At 36.6% G+C, this 19,796-nt stretch overlaps 2 protein-coding genes and 1 long non-coding RNA gene across 5 annotated transcripts in view; 1 reads left to right on the top strand and 2 right to left on the bottom strand.

Annotated features, from left to right (window-relative positions):
* The window catches only part of LOC147831228 (uncharacterized), a 77,850-nt gene that overhangs the window by 28,835 nt on the left and 29,219 nt on the right, over positions 1–19,796 (top strand). The gene's annotated exons all lie outside the window — the stretch shown is intronic.
* Positions 8,211–12,478, bottom strand: krt18a.2 (keratin 18a, tandem duplicate 2). Of its 3 annotated transcripts, none has more exons than XR_015522827.1 (8): positions 10,962–12,478; positions 10,474–10,556; positions 10,014–10,170; positions 9,714–9,878; positions 9,503–9,628; positions 9,200–9,417; positions 8,746–9,109; positions 8,211–8,466 (listed from the first exon to the last, which is right to left on the bottom strand). XR_015522827.1 is itself a non-coding variant. In NM_001386467.2 (7 exon segments), coding segments are annotated over 7 exon segments (1,167 nt in total). In that variant the 5' UTR covers positions 11,313–11,368; the 3' UTR covers positions 8,787–9,042.
* krt18a.1 (keratin 18a, tandem duplicate 1) lies at positions 12,585–16,482 on the bottom strand. The gene is given in 7 exon segments (NM_178437.2): positions 12,585–13,066; positions 13,154–13,374; positions 13,463–13,588; positions 13,675–13,839; positions 13,938–14,094; positions 14,180–14,262; positions 15,974–16,482. Coding segments are annotated over 7 exon segments (1,296 nt in total). The 5' UTR covers positions 16,403–16,482; the 3' UTR covers positions 12,585–12,951.

Here is a 19,796-nt window from a genome sequence, read left to right as displayed (position 1 = left end):
ACTCACCGCAGTCTGGTTTAGATTTGTTTTTGGTTGCCATGGTTATACTGGTAAAAATTCCTTTGGGTTTTCCCCCTAAATTAAAATTGGAGGTTGCCAAAACAGTTGGCTGCGTGCTGTTTGCCACATTATGCTCTGAAGTCTTCAACGCACATGGGAAAATCTAACGGCCATGTGGTTTTTCAGCAGCATTTTTTTTTTCTTGCATACTTTTAGGAGATTTCCAGTAGCCTTAGTTCTGTTGCTTACTGTATGACTGGCTGAGAGAAGTCTCTGGAAGATTGTAGGTGTTTCTTGTATAAAAGTTAAAGCAATGTGTAAACTAGGTGTTCAGGATGCAGTTAATTACTGGTGCTTTCAAACAAGTTGACTGAAAATGGAAGGTATTCATTCATTCATTCATTCATTCATTCATTCATTCATTCATTCATTCATTTTCCTTTGGCTTAGTCTTTATTTCGAAGCAGTGGAATAAAATGGAAGTTATTTTAAGGGATGAATATAATTGTTTATTACTGTATGTATATCTATCTATCTATCTATCTATCTATCTATCTATCTATCTATCTATCTATCTATCTATCTATCTATCTATCTATCTATCTATCTATCTATCTATCTATCTATCTATCTATCTATCTATCTATCTATCTATCTATCTATCTATCTATCTATCTATCTATCTATCTATCTATCTATCTATCTATCTATCTATCTATCTATCTATCTATCTATCTATCTATCTATCTATATATATATATATATATATATATATATATATATATATATATATATATATATATATGTATCGCATCTTTAAAGTGTTAATTCATCTCAAATAACAATTTTGTTAACATTTACTTGCCCTTATGTTATTCCAGTCCCATTTAAATATTAGTTTATTCTCAGAGCATAAATGAAAATATTTTAAATCAGATTTGAGAGACTTCTGTTCCTCCACTCCAACTGGCATCCAGTTTATGCATGTACATTAGATTTATTTTTCTTATTTTTTTCTTATTTTTCTTTCTTATTTCAATCATATTTGATTGAAGCTTAAACTATTACTTAAAATTATAATAAAAAATGCTGGGTTCCACACAATGGAAAAAAAAATGTGCTGGGACAACACAAAGGAATTAGTTTAGCTTATTATTATTATTATTATTATATATATTTTTTTTACAAATTTATATAGATTGAACATAAACATATTAAGTTTTCCAAAAGAAAAAATCTCAAGAAATGTATTGGTTCTACGGTGGCTGAGGGAGCTTAACATGCTGCAATTTAAGAAATGCAATTGCAAAAAACACCAGCAAATTAACACATTTTTTAAAAACGTACTGCATTTCCTCATACCGCTGACAAATTAATAAAATCCGCTGCATTTTCACACAATGCAAACAATTTACAAAAACATGCTGCATTTTCTCACAACACAACGGAAATGTTTCAAGGAGACCCTAAAACGTGATGGACCTGGCTATTTAGGTTATGGTTGTTAAGGCTAATAAATACCAATAAAGACACGAGAATCAGGACATTAAAATAAACAAACCAAAAACTCACCTTTCAAAGATCACCTACAACTTCACTGAGCGATAGTCACAGCACATCGACGTCCATCATATTTGTGGGTCCCCTTGAAACATTTCCGTTATGTTCCAATCTTTTTGTGTTGTGTGAAAATGCAGTGCGTTGTGCTATCAAACTGATAAAGATCTTTTCACCTTTTGGTGTTGTTTGTAAATGCACATGTTTTCTTTAATTGCAGCACGTTAATTTCTCTTGGCCACCGTATGTTTCCGCTTATTTTAAATATGTAATTTGAACAAACAGCTAATGTCATTTTTTTTGTGTATAGCAACAGTGACCTTTTCCAGAGATGGGTTGTGGCTGGAAGGGCATCCGCTGCGTAAAAACTTGCTGGATAAGTTGGCGGTTCATTCCGCTGTGGCGACCCCAGATTAATAAAGGGACTAAGCCGACAAGAAAATGAATGAATGAGACAGTGACCAGCTGTTAGGTTTGTTCTAATACATCAAGTTGGTATGGCTGAGCTCCTGTTCATGCTTGCTAAACAATGTTTATATGTGAATAAAACCTACATTTTAAATTATTTATTACACAGCTGTCTGGAATACTCTATTCAGATTGAGCATTTGTGACATTTAAAGGTATGTTATCCCAAGATAACAACCGCTAAATAATACTGACTCATCCGGTAACTTTGAATCATCTTGACCATTAGTAATAATATTCAAATCCATATAATTAAAAGCATATGTATCTGCTTGTTTTGGCACATTCATGTGAAAAAATAATACAAAGGTTAGTATATGCTTTGTTTAGCCAGTTTTGTTTCTGTCACCATCTTGTGACTGTATAATGCGCAAGTTAGTGTATACTTCATCAACTGTTTAATTTCTCTCAGCTTTGCATTTAGTTAAAGAATTGTTAAACTATTATGTTTCAGAACAGTGTTTTATAAAGTACAAGTTGCCATGTAATAAGTGGAATACAGTACATCCAGCATGGTTGTCAGGCTTTATTCTGCGATAACAACCTCCTAGATGTACTTTATTTATAACTCATCAAGCAATCATGAAGCAATCATGCCTCTTCAGAAGACTTAAATTCATTTGCTGATTTCATATAGATCATAGGTCTCAAACTTAATTCCTGGAGGGCTGCAGCTCTGCACAGTTTTGCTTCAACTCTAATCAAACACAGCTTATCTAAATAATCAAGGTGTTCAAGACTACTAGAGACTATTAAGCAGGTGTGCATTGGAGGTGGTTGGACCTAAACTATGCAGAGCTGTGGCCCTCCAGGAATTGAGTTTGAGAATATTGATATAGATTTATTTATTTTTGATCTTTTCCCCAGTGTCTGAGTAAGGATGTAAATAGGTTTTAAACAAAAATCTTTCAGATTTCATTAAAATTGACTTTATTTGTGTTCTGAAGATGAAAAATGGATGACATGAGGGTGAATAAACCATGACATAATTTTGGGATAAACTAAACTTTTAGGAAAAGTGTAATTGTCGCTGTAGTCTTGTCTACTTTTAAACTATCTTTTTGTTAATCCCCACCCTGATTACACAAAAGCAGGCATAGGTTCAGTAAGGGTGGGAGAAAAAGTCAAAAGGTCAGAAAATGTTGGTAAAGAAAAAAATCTTTTGGAATCAGATCATTACTTTTAGAATCAGATCGGATCATGAAGTCCCTAATGATCTCCACCCCTATGTTCAGAGCACAAGCAGGAAGGGGGAGCGTGGCTCAGGTTTTATGTAAGCTGCACCTGTGAGGGATATCTGGAGGTAATCTCCCATCCAGGAGACCAGACTTGAAGAATGGGAGTTATGTAGGATACAAAAGATAATCCCTCTCTCTCTCTCTCTCTCTCTCTCTCTCTCTCTCTCTCTCTCTCTCTCTCTCAAATTCAAATTCAAAGAGCTTTATTGGCATGACTGTAAAACAAATCACAATGTTGCCAAAGCAATAACAAAATACAGAACATTCATATAGATAAAAGAAATATAAGTAATAATAAACAAACACATATACATATCGTTATATTATACATATATGTTGTCACAATAAACAAGTTAATAAAAAAAAAGATTAACAAAAGTATATAATAATAATAAATGGTAAGGACAGAGAGCTTTAATAAGGGATAAGGGGGTTCAGCCTTTTTCTCTCATATGGTGGCATGAGGACACGTACTGTGCTGCTAGGTGGAGACACTTTTCATTTTCTCCCAAAATATAATGGAGTTTCTCCGTATTTGTGGTGTGCTGGAATTGTGGTAGAATCAGAGACATTTGTGTGAAGTAAGCTTCTCTAATGCTCTGATATTTGCTGCAGTAAGTGAGGAAATGCAGCTCAACCTCCACAACTCCAGCAGAGCAGTGTGGAGTCTCTCTCTCTTTCTTTCTCTCTCTCTCTCTCTCTCTCTCTCTATTGTTTATATGCTTGGAACGCTGTCTCTCTCCTGGTGTTTCATTATTTTCAACAGGGTTTTTTGTAGGTAAAAAGTACTCAGGAAGTAGTACTTTTGAAAGTAGTAGTTGTGTAAAAGTACGGAAGTCCAAATAGCAGACTATTTAAGAACATTTGAGTGACATATTTAAGCTGAATATAACACGGTTGTCGCTGCATCCTAAATTCTTTTTTGTTTTTTTAAGTACTATAAGTAAATTGACCTTTCTCAACCCCATCCCCACATTTCTTACTCTGACAAGCTTTTAGTATCAGTCATGGCACTCTCAATCGTTGCCCTAAGTAGCGAATGATTTCTGAAAAAATGACACTGATTTTAGACAGAAGCAGACATGAACGTCTGCAATATGCATACGATTGATATATTCAGGATGTGAGAATAACTGGACATGTAAAAATAATTTATAATGTAATGAGACAGTAAAGTTGAATTCATTGGTTATCTGGGTCATGTGGTTTAAGTTAGCTGTGTACTCAGGTAGTTCACTGGTAATTTTGCCAAGTCACATCTCCATAAACTAAAGTTAGGCTGGCTGGGTTTGTTCAACAACAGAAAGGATTAGTTCTTCGGTCTTGAGTTCTCAAGTTTCCAGTAATTTGTTCAGCAATAACATAAGTGTCAGTACCAGTGATTGACAGGGGCTTGACAGTTGGTGTGGCCATCCACACGAAACGTATTCGTTTAATTCACTTCTCTATGCTTCCGAATAGGATGAAACTGTACTGTACATTGTTTTCTGTGTACCTACTGTCTTCATTGCAGGTTCATTATGAGATTATTTTCACAACTTTTCATGTTAATTTGCAATGTTATTCTACTACCATGCCTGGGATGACCATTTTGTGTTTAATAGTCGACTGTCTCGGTCTTTAAGGGTTAAAACCGTTGATATGCAATTGTTCATGGTATGATAATCGTGCACGTTCAAATCGTGGTAGACCGTCATACCGATATATTGTTACAACCCTAGTCGACTGACTGACTGATTGACTGACTGACCAAACGATCATTACCCTCACCTGGGCCCTTCCCTAAACCCAACCAGTAGTGTTTTTAAAAGCAACGATTGACCCAATCAGCCCCTTCCCTAAACCTAACCGATATTGTTTTCAAAAGCCATCCAGAAAAAGAAAAGCCCTCGCTGCAGCCTGATTTTACCACGTGTTAAGATTTTACCACATTCTCACCCTGTTATTTACTTATTTTTTTTTTGCCTTTTGTTTTGTTTTATCTGCTTTCTAAAACTGTTCCTTGCTAAACTTGAACGTTGTAGTGGTCAGTTCCTCTCTGTGTCTCAGGATTGCCGACGTACATGGCAAGCTACTGGGCAAACTGATAACAGCGGAAAAGCAGTCCACATGGAGGTAGCTGGTAGCGCAAAAAGAAACAGAAGCAGTCTGTGGCATCATACAGCACGTAACGTTTGTTTTAAAGACAAAATGCAGCCATACGTTCAGTAGCTCTGGCTACATAATTCTCGCTCTCCAGTAATGTATAAGGGGGTATGTTTTCACAATGAGTCTTTGTTGACAAAATGGGTGAAAAATTCCTGAACGAAGGACCACAGACATGTTAGGGACTGGAAGGTTCTCTAATATATGAAAGTAATCCACCTATAGGGCGGCATGGTGGCTCAGTGATTAGCACTGTTGTCTCACAGCAAGAAGGTCGCTGATTTCTGTGTTGAGTTTGCATGTTCTCCCCGTGTTTGTGTTGGTTTCCTATTGGTGTTCCGGTTTCCCCATAGTCCAAAGACATGCGCTATAAGTAAATTGGGTAAACAAAATTGGCCATAGCATATGAGTGCATGTGTGAATGTGAGAGTGTGTGGGTGTTTCCCAATTGTGTCTGGAAGGCCATCTGCTGCGTAAAACATAACTAAAGTTATTGTGTACCCCAAAATTACAACCTGTTTGAGTTTCTTTCTTCTGCTCAACACTAAATATAAATATTTTGAATAATGTTGAGGGGCAACACGGTGGTGCAGTGGGTAGCACAATCGCCTCACAGCAAGAAGGTTGCTGGTTCAACCCCCGGCTGAGTCCTTGGGCATTTTTGTATGGGGTTTGCATTTTCACCCTGTGTTCATGTGGGTTTCCTCCGGGTGCTTCGGTTTACCCCACAGTCCAAAAACATGTGGTATAGGTGCATTGGGCAAGCTAAATTGCCCGTAGTGTAAGTGTGTAAACGAGTGTGTATGGATGTTTTCCAGTGGTAGGTTGCAGCTGGAAGTGCATCCGCTGCGTGAAATTTATGCTGGATAAGTTGGCGGTTCATTCCACTGTGGCAACCTCAGATCAATAAAGGGACTGAACCGAAAAGAAAATGAATGAATGAATAATGTTGAAGAATTGATTCCCATAATGTTTGTGTTTCCTACTATGGCAGTCAACGGTTTTCAGTTTCTAATATCTTTAAAATGTATTCTTTTGTATTCAGCAGAAGAAAGGCATAAAGGTTTGGAACCACTGTCCCTTTAACAATAAGCAGCCACAAAGTATGTGCGAAGACATCCTAGCATTGGGGCTGTTTTTGCATACATTTTGCATGTACAAACACTACTGGTCATTCCTTTATAAAAAGTAAACGTCCTGTTAATATGTAGCACAAGTCTCTAGAAGATCATTTATGCAGTGAAATTTTAATGGGGGCATAAAGGTAATTGAAAATACCCATACAAGGGTATTTACGTGCATTCCCACTGCCCTGTGAAGCATAAAAAACAAATATTGAAGTGCAGTGGTGAGTCACTGTTCAGTAGGAATGCAGAGGCTTCCCAGAATTATGGAAAAACGGTGGAAGTCCAATTAAAATGTTTAACTAAAGCAAAAGGAAAAAATGCACCATTCTAAGCAAACACCAACAGATTTGGTGCCAAGTTAGTCTGTACTGTCACTATACTGGCTTTAATGTACAGTGTTGCTCAATTGCTGTTTTGCTCAAATACAGTGTTAACAAAAGCGTTTTGTGTAATTGTCTCGACAGGGGGAAAAAATGAGCTGAGTGGGCTGCACAGAAGTGTAATTCTTGTCGTAGCATGTGACCTTACCAAGTCGTTGTCTCTCACCCAATTCAATAAGTCACTGTAAAGAAAGACATCAATGGATGAAAGTGGAATTACTTTAGACTTTGTACACTATTTATAGACCTCTAGAATTTGATTTGAAAACGACCTAGACATCTCTTCTATTTTTGATTTTTATACCTGTTCATATTGGGAGAAACTCTTTTATATCTCAAGCTCTTACAAATGAATTAGCTTATTTTGGCCTGCACAGATCGTTTTGCACTCCAGCTCCAGTTTTCCATCCACAAATGTCTGCGTTGACATCGTCATCTGCAAACCAACCGTCTCTGAATAGGCTCCTCTAGCCGTGACGAAGGAGGATTTGAGTGGAAACAGTGCTTCACAGTTAGCCGCAAATTCCCGCTTTTACAGGCCCTCGGTGGAACATTCTATACTTAGTGACTGTTCAGTGCCATTTGGTGTTTCGTTTGCCAGACAGTTCATGGGGTTTGCCTTCATAGGTTTGTGTAAATGTGATCTTGCTAAAGAAGTGAAGCTTAAAAATAAGAAAACACAAGATTATTTTTTATCTGATGGGATTTCCCAGTAAATGCAACTTAGTGGCTGCAGTACCACATTGTGTTGGTTATGCCATTTTAGTACCATACAGAAGCTGAAGTTGAGTTTCAGTCAGTCTGGGAAGACTTTTTAGGATTAAGATTGCTATTAGATAATGGGGGTGTCATGGTGGCGCAATGGGTAGCGCTGTCTGTATAGAGTTCTTCCCATGTTCACATGGATTTCCTGGTGCACTGGTGCTCGAGTCTAAGCTAAATTGTCAGTACTGTATGTGTGTATGTTCTGTTCCTCCAGGTTGGGAGTTGAGCTAAATTTCTACTTCAATATAAATGGCCCTGGGAGTAAGTGAGTGAGTAAGTATTAGATAACAGACATCAGGCCGAAAAATGCTGAACACTTCACAGTTGTTTTCCAGTGTTTGTTCTAAAACTCCTCCATGGAAATCTGACCCACCAAGCCTTGGGGGCAAAATGGTGACAGTTTCTAGGAATGAACATTTGACAGCTTTCAGTTTTCAAAAAAGATTAACTTTAGATAAGGGTACTGAGTCATTTATTTTATCACCTTTCTTGAATAGCATAATCGACATCAAACATGTAAGGACAAGGGATCAGTTTAAGTATTTATTGTCTTTAGGTTGAAGTACAAAAAAAGATTTCTTTCAGTTATTAAGAATAACTGTTGTTTTTGTAAAACAAGAATGAAATGGGCACTATTTACTGTTTTCTTTGCCAGTTATGAAGTTTGTTAAACCTTTAGGATAATCATTGAGATTGATGGTATGACAGAAAGGTTTGGCTTTCCAGCGTTTTCAAAATCGGATTAAATGGAAATAGCACTCAAAAGCAGGTTGCACACCAGAAGCGCTGCTCGACGATGTGCCGCGCAACGCTACGCAGCGCCATGCATTTTAGAATTCTAAACATAGGTTTCTATCAAGGTACACACACCGGCGCCGCAAGATGGCGGCTATCGGCGGTGCCCAGCCAAGACTCAGGAATCAGTTCATATTTTCGCTGCGCCACAGAGTGCCATCTGATTAGTTTCATGTTAAATATTATGCGAATGAGTGCATCTGGTGTGTGATACTTTAAATTGTCATATGCGCACTGTCGCGGCGCCGAGCAGCGCTTCTTATGTGCAACCTGCTACAGATTGTTTTATTGTAATTGATTCAGAACATTTGTTGTATTTGACAATGGTTGTACAGTGTACTCTTTTTTTATTTCCTTAAATAAAGATTTTCTGTAAACTTCTGTAATTTAACGTCTTATTTTACAGTAAATTTCTGTAATTTAATGGTCATTATTTTACTTTTTTTTGGCACCCCAGCTGCCAAAAAAAATTAAAATAACTGCTTTTTTTACAGTGTACATTTCAACTGAGATATTTCTTTTGTGTTATCTTTGATAACACCAAAAATTTTTCATCAAATCAATTTTTCAGGACAATATTTTCGTTTCCATCGTCGTCCGGGTGACAGTCTCCGACACGGACCTGTTCTGGAGTCTGTAAAAATATTTCATTAACAGGATAAGGAAAGTTTCTGTGAGTAATATAAATGATTACAATTTATGATTGAAAAAGTTCAATGCTCACGTTTCTTCTCCATCCAGAAGTCTCTTGTAGGTGGCTATCTCAGCTTCCAGTTCCATCTTGATGTTAAATAAGACCTGATAGTCTAATGACTGCCTCTGTATGTCATCACGCAGCTGTTTAAGCTCAGATTCTCGCAACAAAATGATGTTATTGAATTGCTCCACCTGCATGCCATATCTCAACTTTGTTTCATTAAGGGCTTCTTCCAGAGATGCTCTCTACAAGTAAAGGCCAAAAAAACATGAGCGTAAATAGTATGTTTAAACTTAGGCAGCTCCATCGAGGTGTTTCAGAATCTCTTACACTTCCAGTCAGAGTCTGCAGGTCAGTTTCTAAAGTCTGCATCCGCCTGCGGCTCACGCTGAGTTGTGTGCTGGCCTCCTTCAATGCTGCAGTGTTTTCTGTCACTTGAACCTGCACCACAGATATCTACGTATACAAAATAAATGTGTATTACATTTAAATATTTCTCTTTAAAACATGAATACCTTTGCATTGAGAAATGATGCCCCACTTTTGATTCATGCCAGGCTTTGAGCTCTTCTTGGTTTTTCAGCACAATCTTTTCATAGTTTGCTCTCATCTCCTCCATTATCTTAGCCAGGTCCTGTCCCTTAGGGGCATTTATGTCCACTTGCACTCCTGATTGGGTAATTTGACCATTTAGTGCTGACAATTCCTGAAAAATAGGTGATTTGATGTTCCACAGGGTTATATCTTAGGCCCCTTTATATGTATATGTTTGTTACACCTTCTGAGCCAGTAAGCAGACTGCAAATTCAATATTTCTATATTATATAATCGTTGTATTTACCAGTTGATGCTGTTTCTTGATCTCGATGAGCTCTACCTTTAATCCTTCAACATCATTTTCCAGATGGAGTCGTGCCACATTGGTGTCATCCAGCATTTTTCTCAGTGCATTTATGTCTGCCTCAACACACTGTCTTTGCTGAAATTCATTTTCAAACCTACATATTTTAAAAAAAAACATATTTTGTTAATGGGATTACATTAAGGTGAGGGACATTCTTAATTTTGTGTTTCATCAGACAAATTTAGACGCAACATGATTTATCGGTATGTTCCCATGTTCATATCTGCTACACAATTATATTGTTAAGACTATGCATTTATTAAATAAAAAATATAATACTCCAACAATTAAAATATATATAACTCCATCAATTAAATAACAGAAAAGCAATAACCCCCCCCCCCCCCCCCCCAAAAAAAAAACAGAGCTTAGTTTTAATGTGTTTGTAATTACGTACTTGATCTTGAAGTCTTCAGCAGCCAACTTGGCATTGTCAATTTGAAGATTAACATTTACATTTCTCATAATCATCTCCAAGATCTAAGTGGACAAGTAGAATACAGCCTATTATCAGTTATATATTGTCAGTTAGCCTCTTGTCAGTTATATTGTCAGTTAGCCTATTGCCATAATCTGAGGTCCCTTTTGAGAAGCTGGTTTTCAAGAATTGTATGCCTTACTCAAGGGCTCAATCAAAGTCCAAATTTTAAGTCGTCATTACTTCGAACTGAGCCTGCAGCCCTTGCATTACACCAACCATACATTATACATTTTATAGTAGTAAAAATGAAATAGATGTATAAAACACTCCTAAAATGGAAGTTGGATGCCATTGGTCTATAAAATTTCCATTGAATTTCAAAGAAACTAAAATGTCTTTGGAGAATGTATGAAAAAATAATAATTATGCCTAATTGCGACAAAATTGTTAGATTATAAATTTACCTCTTTGCGTAGTTTATCAAGAGTGACTTGGAAGTGACTGTAGTCTGTTGTGTCTGGACCTTTTTTCTCCATAACCTGGCGGATTTTCACTTCTAGGTCACCATTGGCCTTCTCCAAAATCCTAACTTTCTCCAGGTAGGAAGCAAGGCGCTCATTTAGAATTTGCATGGTTACCTTTTCATTTCCAACGTTTCCAACAACCCCCGTTTGTACATTGGTAGATCCAAAGATATCTTTGGAAAAGGAGCCCCTATTTCCAGCACTTCTCCATGAGTAAAATGTTGGTCGAAGCCCACCGAGATCCTCTGAAGACATTCTGTATGTTCTTTTGTTGGCACTAAAGCTTTGCATTTTTGCTAAGGATGGATTTTCAATGGAAAGGAGATCAGATGCAATCGCTGGTTCTGAGAGATGTGAGATTTTTATAGTTTTAAGGTTCACATATAGTAGACACATTTCTGTTATCTTTAGACTATGGACTTCCACCCCACCCGCTGCTTGGTGTTATGGTAGTATTAACCATGTAATGAAACATAGGTTTGTTCCGGAATTAAATTACTACTTAAATTGACACTTCATTATTTATGATCACCACTTTTATGTCTTTTCAGAACTATATGAATGTCTTCTTCTTTGGAACTAGTTTGGTACTTTGAAATTAGTTTTTTTTTTTGCTTCTGTACAGTTAAAATTAGGTTAGTCTAGGGTTTTAGTAACCCATTGACATTCATTGTGTGGACAGTTACAGGTGAAACATTCTTTCAAAGGAGGTATCTTCGTTTGTCTTTCCATGAAAAACCTTTGTACATGTTTGGAATTAAATGGATGTTTGGGCTGAACTTTACCCTTTAACGACTAACTTGATGTCATTTTTGAGGCACAATTTTGGGTCTTTTAAAATGTATTTTGATGAGGGAAAGTCTTAAGTCAGAAGATTTACCACATGTTTCAACTTATTCTGTTCATAGCCTATTGAAGGATATCCTTACCAGTGAATTATCAAAGTCAAAACATTTTTTTTTCTTCACAATAGCTGTGAATCACTCTTAAATCATAGTAGCTGACAAAAATGTTAGAAGCCTGCTTTCTAAACATCTTATTTATTAGTTAACTGTAAAATGTGGCTGTATTTCTTTCCTTTTTTCTATCTTTTTTTGGTTAAAACAAGCAGCATTTAGTTTGGGTAACACTTTATTTGATGGTCCATTTGAGTATTAGTTGACTGTCTGCTTAACATCTGTTGATACTGCTCCTTCAACAGACATTTAACTGACTATAAGAAATTCAGCAAGAACATGTGAAATTACACTGACTCTAACCCCAACCCCAATCTAACATTCTACTTAAAATCTAATGAGAATAAGTTGCTATGTAGATGCAATGTAACTTAAATTCATCAAACAAACCATCAAAATAAAGTGTTACCTTAGTTTGTTGTCCAGTTTTTATATAATCCTTAGAAAACAACCAATTCTAAAAATTTTTATCTCAGTTTAAACATGTTACTTTTGCTTTTCACCTGCTTTGGATGCAAAGAACGATGACAGAGGAGACCTAAAATGGTCTTTGATCAGGCTCAGAATATTGTCATACACCTTAAATAATAGAAGCAGAATGCAAAGATTTGTTAAAAGTGTCTTTTATTGGAAAAGACTAGACATCATGACAACAACACAACATAGAACAAAATGGAACAATTGGTGATCGTAAACATTTACTGTCATTACAAAAATATCTAAAAGGTTTTCGTAGTGTTCTGTGACCTTTGGTCTTTTTTGGATGTAGTTATTAAAATGTAAGTTTTTTTTAATTAATGTTGAAATGTACTGGCTAAATCTCATTGCACACAACATGTGCTTTGAGATGCTTACAATAAGGCACTTTGGAATAAATAGACACAGTATCTAATGTGTTAAGTTGTAAGATCGTTTTATCAATAGCCCATGAGGTTTTTCTGATGTGTTGCGGCTCATCATCTGAAATTGGATGTTTAAAGTTTCCTCTCCTTGGTTTCTGTGCTTGAGGACACAACCTTTCCATCCACCAGCGTCTGCGTGACCGTCATCACTTTGACCTTCTTCTGCTCTTCAAGAGCATCCTGGAGTCTGCAGGAGAGAGGATATTTGTTACAAACCATACAAAATAAATCTACTCAAATGTGCATGCACTTTCTTCTTCAGAGGTAAACTTACTTGAAGTCTCCACCATCCAGTAGCCTCCTGTAGGTGGCGATTTCTGCCTCCAGCTTCATCTTTATGTTCAGCAGAGCCTCGTACTCCTGCGTCTGATGCTGGATGTTACCGCGCAGTTGTGTGAGCTCAGCCTCCAGCTGCAGAATGATAGTGTTGAGATTCTCGATCTCCATGTTGTATCGCATTTCTGTGTCCCGCAGAGTTCCCTCCAGTGACCCTTTCTGAAAATCGCAACAATCATAACCCAAGAGTTAAGGATTGAATTTTCAATTCCGAATGTCTACGATGAGTACAAGAAAGCAAACTCACCAGGTTCTTCTGTGATTCCAGCTCGATCTCCAATGTCTGAATTTGTCTGCGAAGTTCGTTAACCTCTGAACGGGCACCCTGGAGGGCCTCTGTGTTCTGCGTGACTTGTACCTGAACCTCTGTGATCTAGAGAGAACATTTAATTTCACATTAGCCAAAGCTTCAACATGTTAGAGTTCATTGGAAATGAAGGGTTGTCTTTTAGGATATACCTGAGATTCATGCCAGGCCTTCAGCTCCTCCTGGTTCTTCAGGGCCATCTTCTCGTACTTGGCTCTGATCTCCTCCATGATCTGGGAAAGGTCTTGTCCCTTAGGAGCATCAACATCCACCTGCACTCCTGACTGGGAGATTTGGTTACGAAGCTCCATTACCTCCTGTTGGGTGGAGAAGCCGTAAAATATGTCTTAAAGCAACGCCTTTAACGAATTACGAGGTGGACAAATGTTTCCAGATGTGCCAGATGTGTACTCACATTGTCATGGTTCTTCTTAAGGAAGATGAGCTCTTCTTTGAGGGCCTCGATCTCGCTCTCAAGGTTCATGCGGTTCAGGTTGGTGTCATCGATGACCTTTCTTAGGCCGGTGATGTCGGCCTCCACACCTTGGCGGATGGACAGCTCAGATTCATACCTGCAGGCACAACAAAGGTCAATGGGTCTCTGTTGATTTTAAGAGCTTCCCATGAGGTCAAAATGATTTGTTTGTTGCTACTCACTTGACTCTGAAGTCATCAGCTGCCAGGCGGGCGTTGTCAATCTGGAGCACTAGACGAGCATTGTTTGTGGTGGCATCAAAGATCTAGAGCCAAAAAATAAATCATTGGAGTCAGTCAGAAATCTTGCTCCAAAGAGATGGGACATCACCATCGTGCAGCTATGACACACAAACCTCACCTGACTTGAACTCTCTGGCAAATTTGCATCTTTTAATGAATGACTATCACTGACCAAATATTTTTTAACTGGAGCTTCATCATTCTTGGTTTGCTTAGATAAGAGCTACTGAAGGACAAAGTCCATTTCACAGTTTGTGGGATAATCATTAACCAACAGTTGGAGTGGCTGGTGTCTGTGTGATAGTTGTAAATTTAATTGTGTGATGGGAGAAACAGGGGTGGAGTTGGAGTTCCTGTTTTTTGTCAGCTGATGTACTTTGTTTTGTAAATGCTTTCCATCATTGTAAGCCAGCATATCCTGGCATCATGGAATAGGGCGGAGACATATGGCTGCTAGTGAGCTCAACACATTTTTCCATACACTAATGGGTGTTGACCGTTTATCATACTAACTGTTGTCCTTAGTATGCTTTAGTTTGAGTAAATGTTTTTTTCCCCCTTTTTTCTCTAAATAAATAAATACAAATAATATAATATAATACAATATTAATAACAATAATAATAATAATTATTATTATTATTATATATACTAATAATAATATACTATAATGTGTAATAATAATTATATATATATATATATATATATAACTAATATAAGAATAATAATAATAATATACATAATAAAAATATATAGCATAATATCAATAAATATAATAATATCAATGAATATAATAATAATATATATTTAAATAATTTTTCAAAATTTTTCAAACTTTTTTAATTGAAATACGGTTTCAGTGCCAAATTTCACTTATCTTTTCATCAGGATAATCTCCTATTAAAACTCCTATTTAGTTTAGTTGCAGTGAGAATGCCTGAGAAATGAGAAATTAATTATTTTAATTTAATCTACTCATAACTTGCTACATAGTCTCTAAAGAATGAAAAATCAATCATTCTGATAACAGCGTCTACTTATCAGTGACATATTAGCTTTAAAAGTCAGCTTCAAGGTGTGAAACTGACCCTAATGGGTATTTTATCATTAGCAGTATCTGCTTTATGAACTCAAACCTTTCAAGATTAGCACTCATTTAGTACATGAAAGAAGCTGGCTGTGTTTGTAATTTCTCTAAGAGAGCTCAGACTGCGTTTTCAGGAAAGTCTCACATCTGGTCGCATTTTGTCCTGTCTGAACTCCCTCAGCTTTTCCATTTCCCTGATGACACACACAGACGCTAAAACATCTCAGTTTCCAAACTAATCCATCCTCAGGGAACAAACAAACATCTGTATGTGTAAAAAGACAATGATAAACACAGGACGGAGATGCTTACTCACCGGAAAACCGGCTGTAAGCAGAATTTACAACAGCCGTCCCGTAGAGAGAAACCACCCCCTCCCCCATGCCTTCCCCTCTTTTCAGTTTCACCCATAGTTTTTTTTTTTTTTTTGGTTGTTTGCCAATCAGTGCTGACCATCAGTAAACTCTCACTCAACCCTTTTAAATCGAGCCAACATTAAACGACAATGAAATGCTTTTGTTTTGTTACTCTATGTCTTGAAGCCCAATAAACATCCCCTAGACTGTTAATAAACACAACCCAGCACAATTGGACTGTCACATTAAGTTCTTTATAGAGGCCAAAGCTTCTCTTGGCGTTTCCCACTCACCTTCTTGCGCAGCTCATCAACGATTGGCTGGAAGCGGCTGTAGTCGTGGACATCAGGACCTCTCTTCTCTAGGGCCTCCCGGATCTTCAGCTCCAGCTTGCTGTTGGCCTGCTCCAGGATCCTCACTTTCTCCAGATAGGAGGCCAGACGGTCGTTCAGGTTCTGCATGGCCATCTTCTCATTGCCCATGATCTCGCCTGTGCTACCACTTGCACTCACTTGGATGGAGCTGGACATCGAGGGAACTCCCAGTCCACTGCGGACTCCTGAGTAGGAGGCAGAGGAGATGCGGGTTCCTTGGCCTCCAGCGCCGCCATAGATGCTCGCAGCCCTGTAAGTCGGCACATTGGTGGTGCGCTTGATAGACACCTGGGACACTGGCACCTGGGAGGTGGAGGAACGCACGCTGTAGCTTGTTCTCAGACTCATGGTCGCTGGTGTAAGTGAGCAGACGAGTGAATGAAGGCCTGGAGAGAGGTAGAGCTCAGTAACACAGCAGAGCAGAGCACAGGACATGAGACACACTCGCTGGGTTTATGAACACGCAGCTCTTGGATAATCCCGCCCTGAGCCCCTCCCCACAGCCAATCACATTTCAACAGGTCTTGAAAGCGGCCCTGCGGGTTCTCAGACTGAATGCCTTTAGTAAGTTTGTTATTACAAGTGGCTCCGTTTTCTCTGTATGAAATGTTCTTAGCATCTGGAGTTTTTTTTTTTGGAGGTTTTTTAATTATGCAGTCAAGTTATTATCTAAATATTTGAACATCATTGATATACATCTCTCTGATAAAGATGTACTAAGCTAAAACTACTTTTACTTTAAAGTTTTATACTTTACCATCAGTTAACTAGTTTTTTTTTTATCATGAAACAAGACTCAGCAATGCTTTAAACAACTGTGAAAACTGAAATGAAGCTGCTGTAAAACCCAACAATCAACTTTATCAAATGAAATGAGTGTAGTTAACTTAAAATATACTGAAAGTTAATTCTACTTTTTTGAAAAGAGTTTTGAACTCAGTGTTGAAGGTAATGAATAAATTAAATACCTCATTACATCACTTTAAATGGAGTAAGTTCACAGTACGCATATAGATTAGTTTTTAGCTCAAATAGTTTGTAGCAGTCGGTTTACCTAAACAGTTTGAGTTGCCTTAACTTATTAGGTTTTACAGTTCTCAGTTGTTTTGATTTCCCTTCATTATATTTGGTTTTACACAGTAAAAAGTAATTATTTACTTAAAGCAAGTTTACTAATTGCCTTAAAAGCAACAAGTTGACTTTATAAAAATAAGGTAAGTAATCCTATTGTAACTTGGAACTGTTAAGGAGACAATTTTTATAATTATGCTAATTATACTTACTTTTTTAGGTCAAGAAATCCCTTTTTACAGTCTTAGACTATTTTAGCATGTCTGTTTTCAAATAATTAATGAAATTATCACAATATTACATAGTTGGTGTTTCATTAAGTCTAGAAAATCTACAATTATAGCCTGTATTGAAGTTAGAAGACACACTGGAGTCTATAAAAGAGCAGATTTATTTTAGTTACTGTATGTTATTTTGGATACAGAAAAGCTGGGGAAAAACAAACATAATAAAGGTGTAATGGAAAAAAAGTGATTAGTTTACTTTTATTTAAAAAAGTAAATAAAATTTGCATAATTTTAAAAACTAAATTAACTTAACAGTTTCAGGTTACATTGGGTTTACTTACAATATTTCTGCAAAGTCAACGTGTTGCGTTTAAGGTAATTTAAGGTTTACTCGCTTTAAGTAACTAATCACTTTTTACACTGTGCTCAAATTGTTTCATGTACTCAAATGGATTAAGTTCACCCTACGCACATAGATTCGTTTTTTGAACTCAAACGGTTTGTAGCAATCGCTTTCCTCAAATGATTTGAGTTGCCTTAACTAATTGGGTCTTACAGTACTCAGTTGGTTTGAGTTCTCTTCATTTATTGGGTTTTACTGTGTTCAAATTGCTTCATGTACTCAAATGGATTAAGTTCACAGCACTCTTTAGGATTAGATTTTGAACTTTAATGGTTTGTTGCAATCGGTTTCCTGAATTGGATTGAGTTACCGTAACTTTTTGGGTTTTAAGTTGTGTTTCAACTTCATCAATGTTCTTATCTTCATCAAAACTTCATCTATGTTAAGCTGCTTAGGCAATATCTACATTGTAAAAGTGCTATAGAAATAAAAACGATTTTAATTAAAACTTAATAATAAATAGCATTACTTGTAAAATTGTATCATAAAAATACTAATGTACTATAAAACCTTTTTACGCTATGAATTCCAACTGTTTTAGGCACATTGAGAAATCAGAGATTTATATTTGCTGTAAATAAATCTATCATTAAAGAACAAAGCTTTTATTACTATCAATTAATGTTAATTTATAAATACTTTAGTAACTTTAAGTACTTTAACTGATCATAACTTAATGTAATTTGAACAAACATTTTAAAAATTGATAGTTATTTCTGAATAATACACGTAATTAATAAATAATTTCTCTTGTCAGTTTGCAGTTACAAATTCATTAATGTTAGCATTTGTTTTAAACTGTTTCTGCTTGTTAACACAACTCTTGTGTTAGGAAATGTCATTTTTTATTAGTATGAAATATACCTGCACTATTAAGTAACTCTCTTACAGTAAAATCCAAACTTGTTAGACACTCCCGTTGAGAAACCATTATGTTTTGCAATTTTTCGACTCCTTTTTTTTTCATCACATACTGTAAAGCGAAAAAACAAATCATGTTGCTGCAAGCTGTCTGTCTTATCTCTTTTATCTTTCTCTGTTACCAAAAAGCTGCCAAAAATGAAGAGTTTAAGCTTACGACCAGTTTCTAGTTGTGATATCTGATCACCAAAAAGGGTTTTCCTGCCTGCCACGCCTGTTAAAGGATGTGTGAACAAAGGAACAATTAGTCTGGCTCCTGAGTACACACACATGTACGGACAAAGAAATGAGTTAATCACTGAAACCTATCTAGATCCCCCTAGTTTTAAATCTCTTCAGATTCAAATAGATCCAATGCATGCACTCAAAAAATGAAGTTTGCCGTGTGTTCAAACTGCTTTATTTAAAATGAACTAAGTTTTCTTGTGTGACAAATTATTTTTTTTATGTTCAATTCACTTTCCATTTGTAAAAATTATTAAGTGAACTTAATTCCCTCATGTTTTCCCAATACAACTTTCGAGTTTGGCAATGATGAGTTTCTTAACAGAAACCTATACTACATCAGCATATTCCCCCCAAAATAATGTGCATTGAATTTGTGGGTTGTATTTATGGCTGTTCAGATGAAAAGTAAAATACACAAGTGTTTTAAACCGCTCAACAAACTGTCAAACGATTTCCATGTGTGTTGTCAATGCCAGAACAAACTGTTCTTTTGCTGTTCTTTTGTTTTTCTAAGGCATTTCCCATAAATTCATTCTGCAAATTTTAGGATCTATTAAACAGGCCTTAAACTGCCCCAGCGGCCCTTAAACTGTCCCGAATGAGTCTGAGTAAAGCAAAGCTATAGTTTGTGAGAGTGTTTGGCTGTGAATGTGTTCAGTGGCGATCCTCCCTTATCCATTGTTTTGGAATGTGTTTGTTTGAGGCTGGAAGGGCAAATGAGGAATTTGATGCGAAAGAATGCAGATCAATGTTGCTGCTCTCATTTCACATTCACAAGCTCTCAGTTTGATTTTGCTTATTTACGTCAACAAATTATTTAAAAAAAGTTTTTAAATTATGCTGTATATATTATAAACTAAATTCTGGGCTAACTATTTTTTTCCAAATTGAA

The sequence above is a fragment of the Danio rerio genome, chromosome 23 (genome assembly GCF_052040795.2).
Source record: "Danio rerio strain M-AB ecotype USA chromosome 23, GRCz13ab, whole genome shotgun sequence".
Taxonomy (NCBI): Eukaryota; Metazoa; Chordata; class Actinopteri; order Cypriniformes; family Danionidae; genus Danio; species Danio rerio.
Note: the sequence above shows the minus strand (reverse complement) of the source record. Positions and strands in the feature narration are given on the sequence as shown.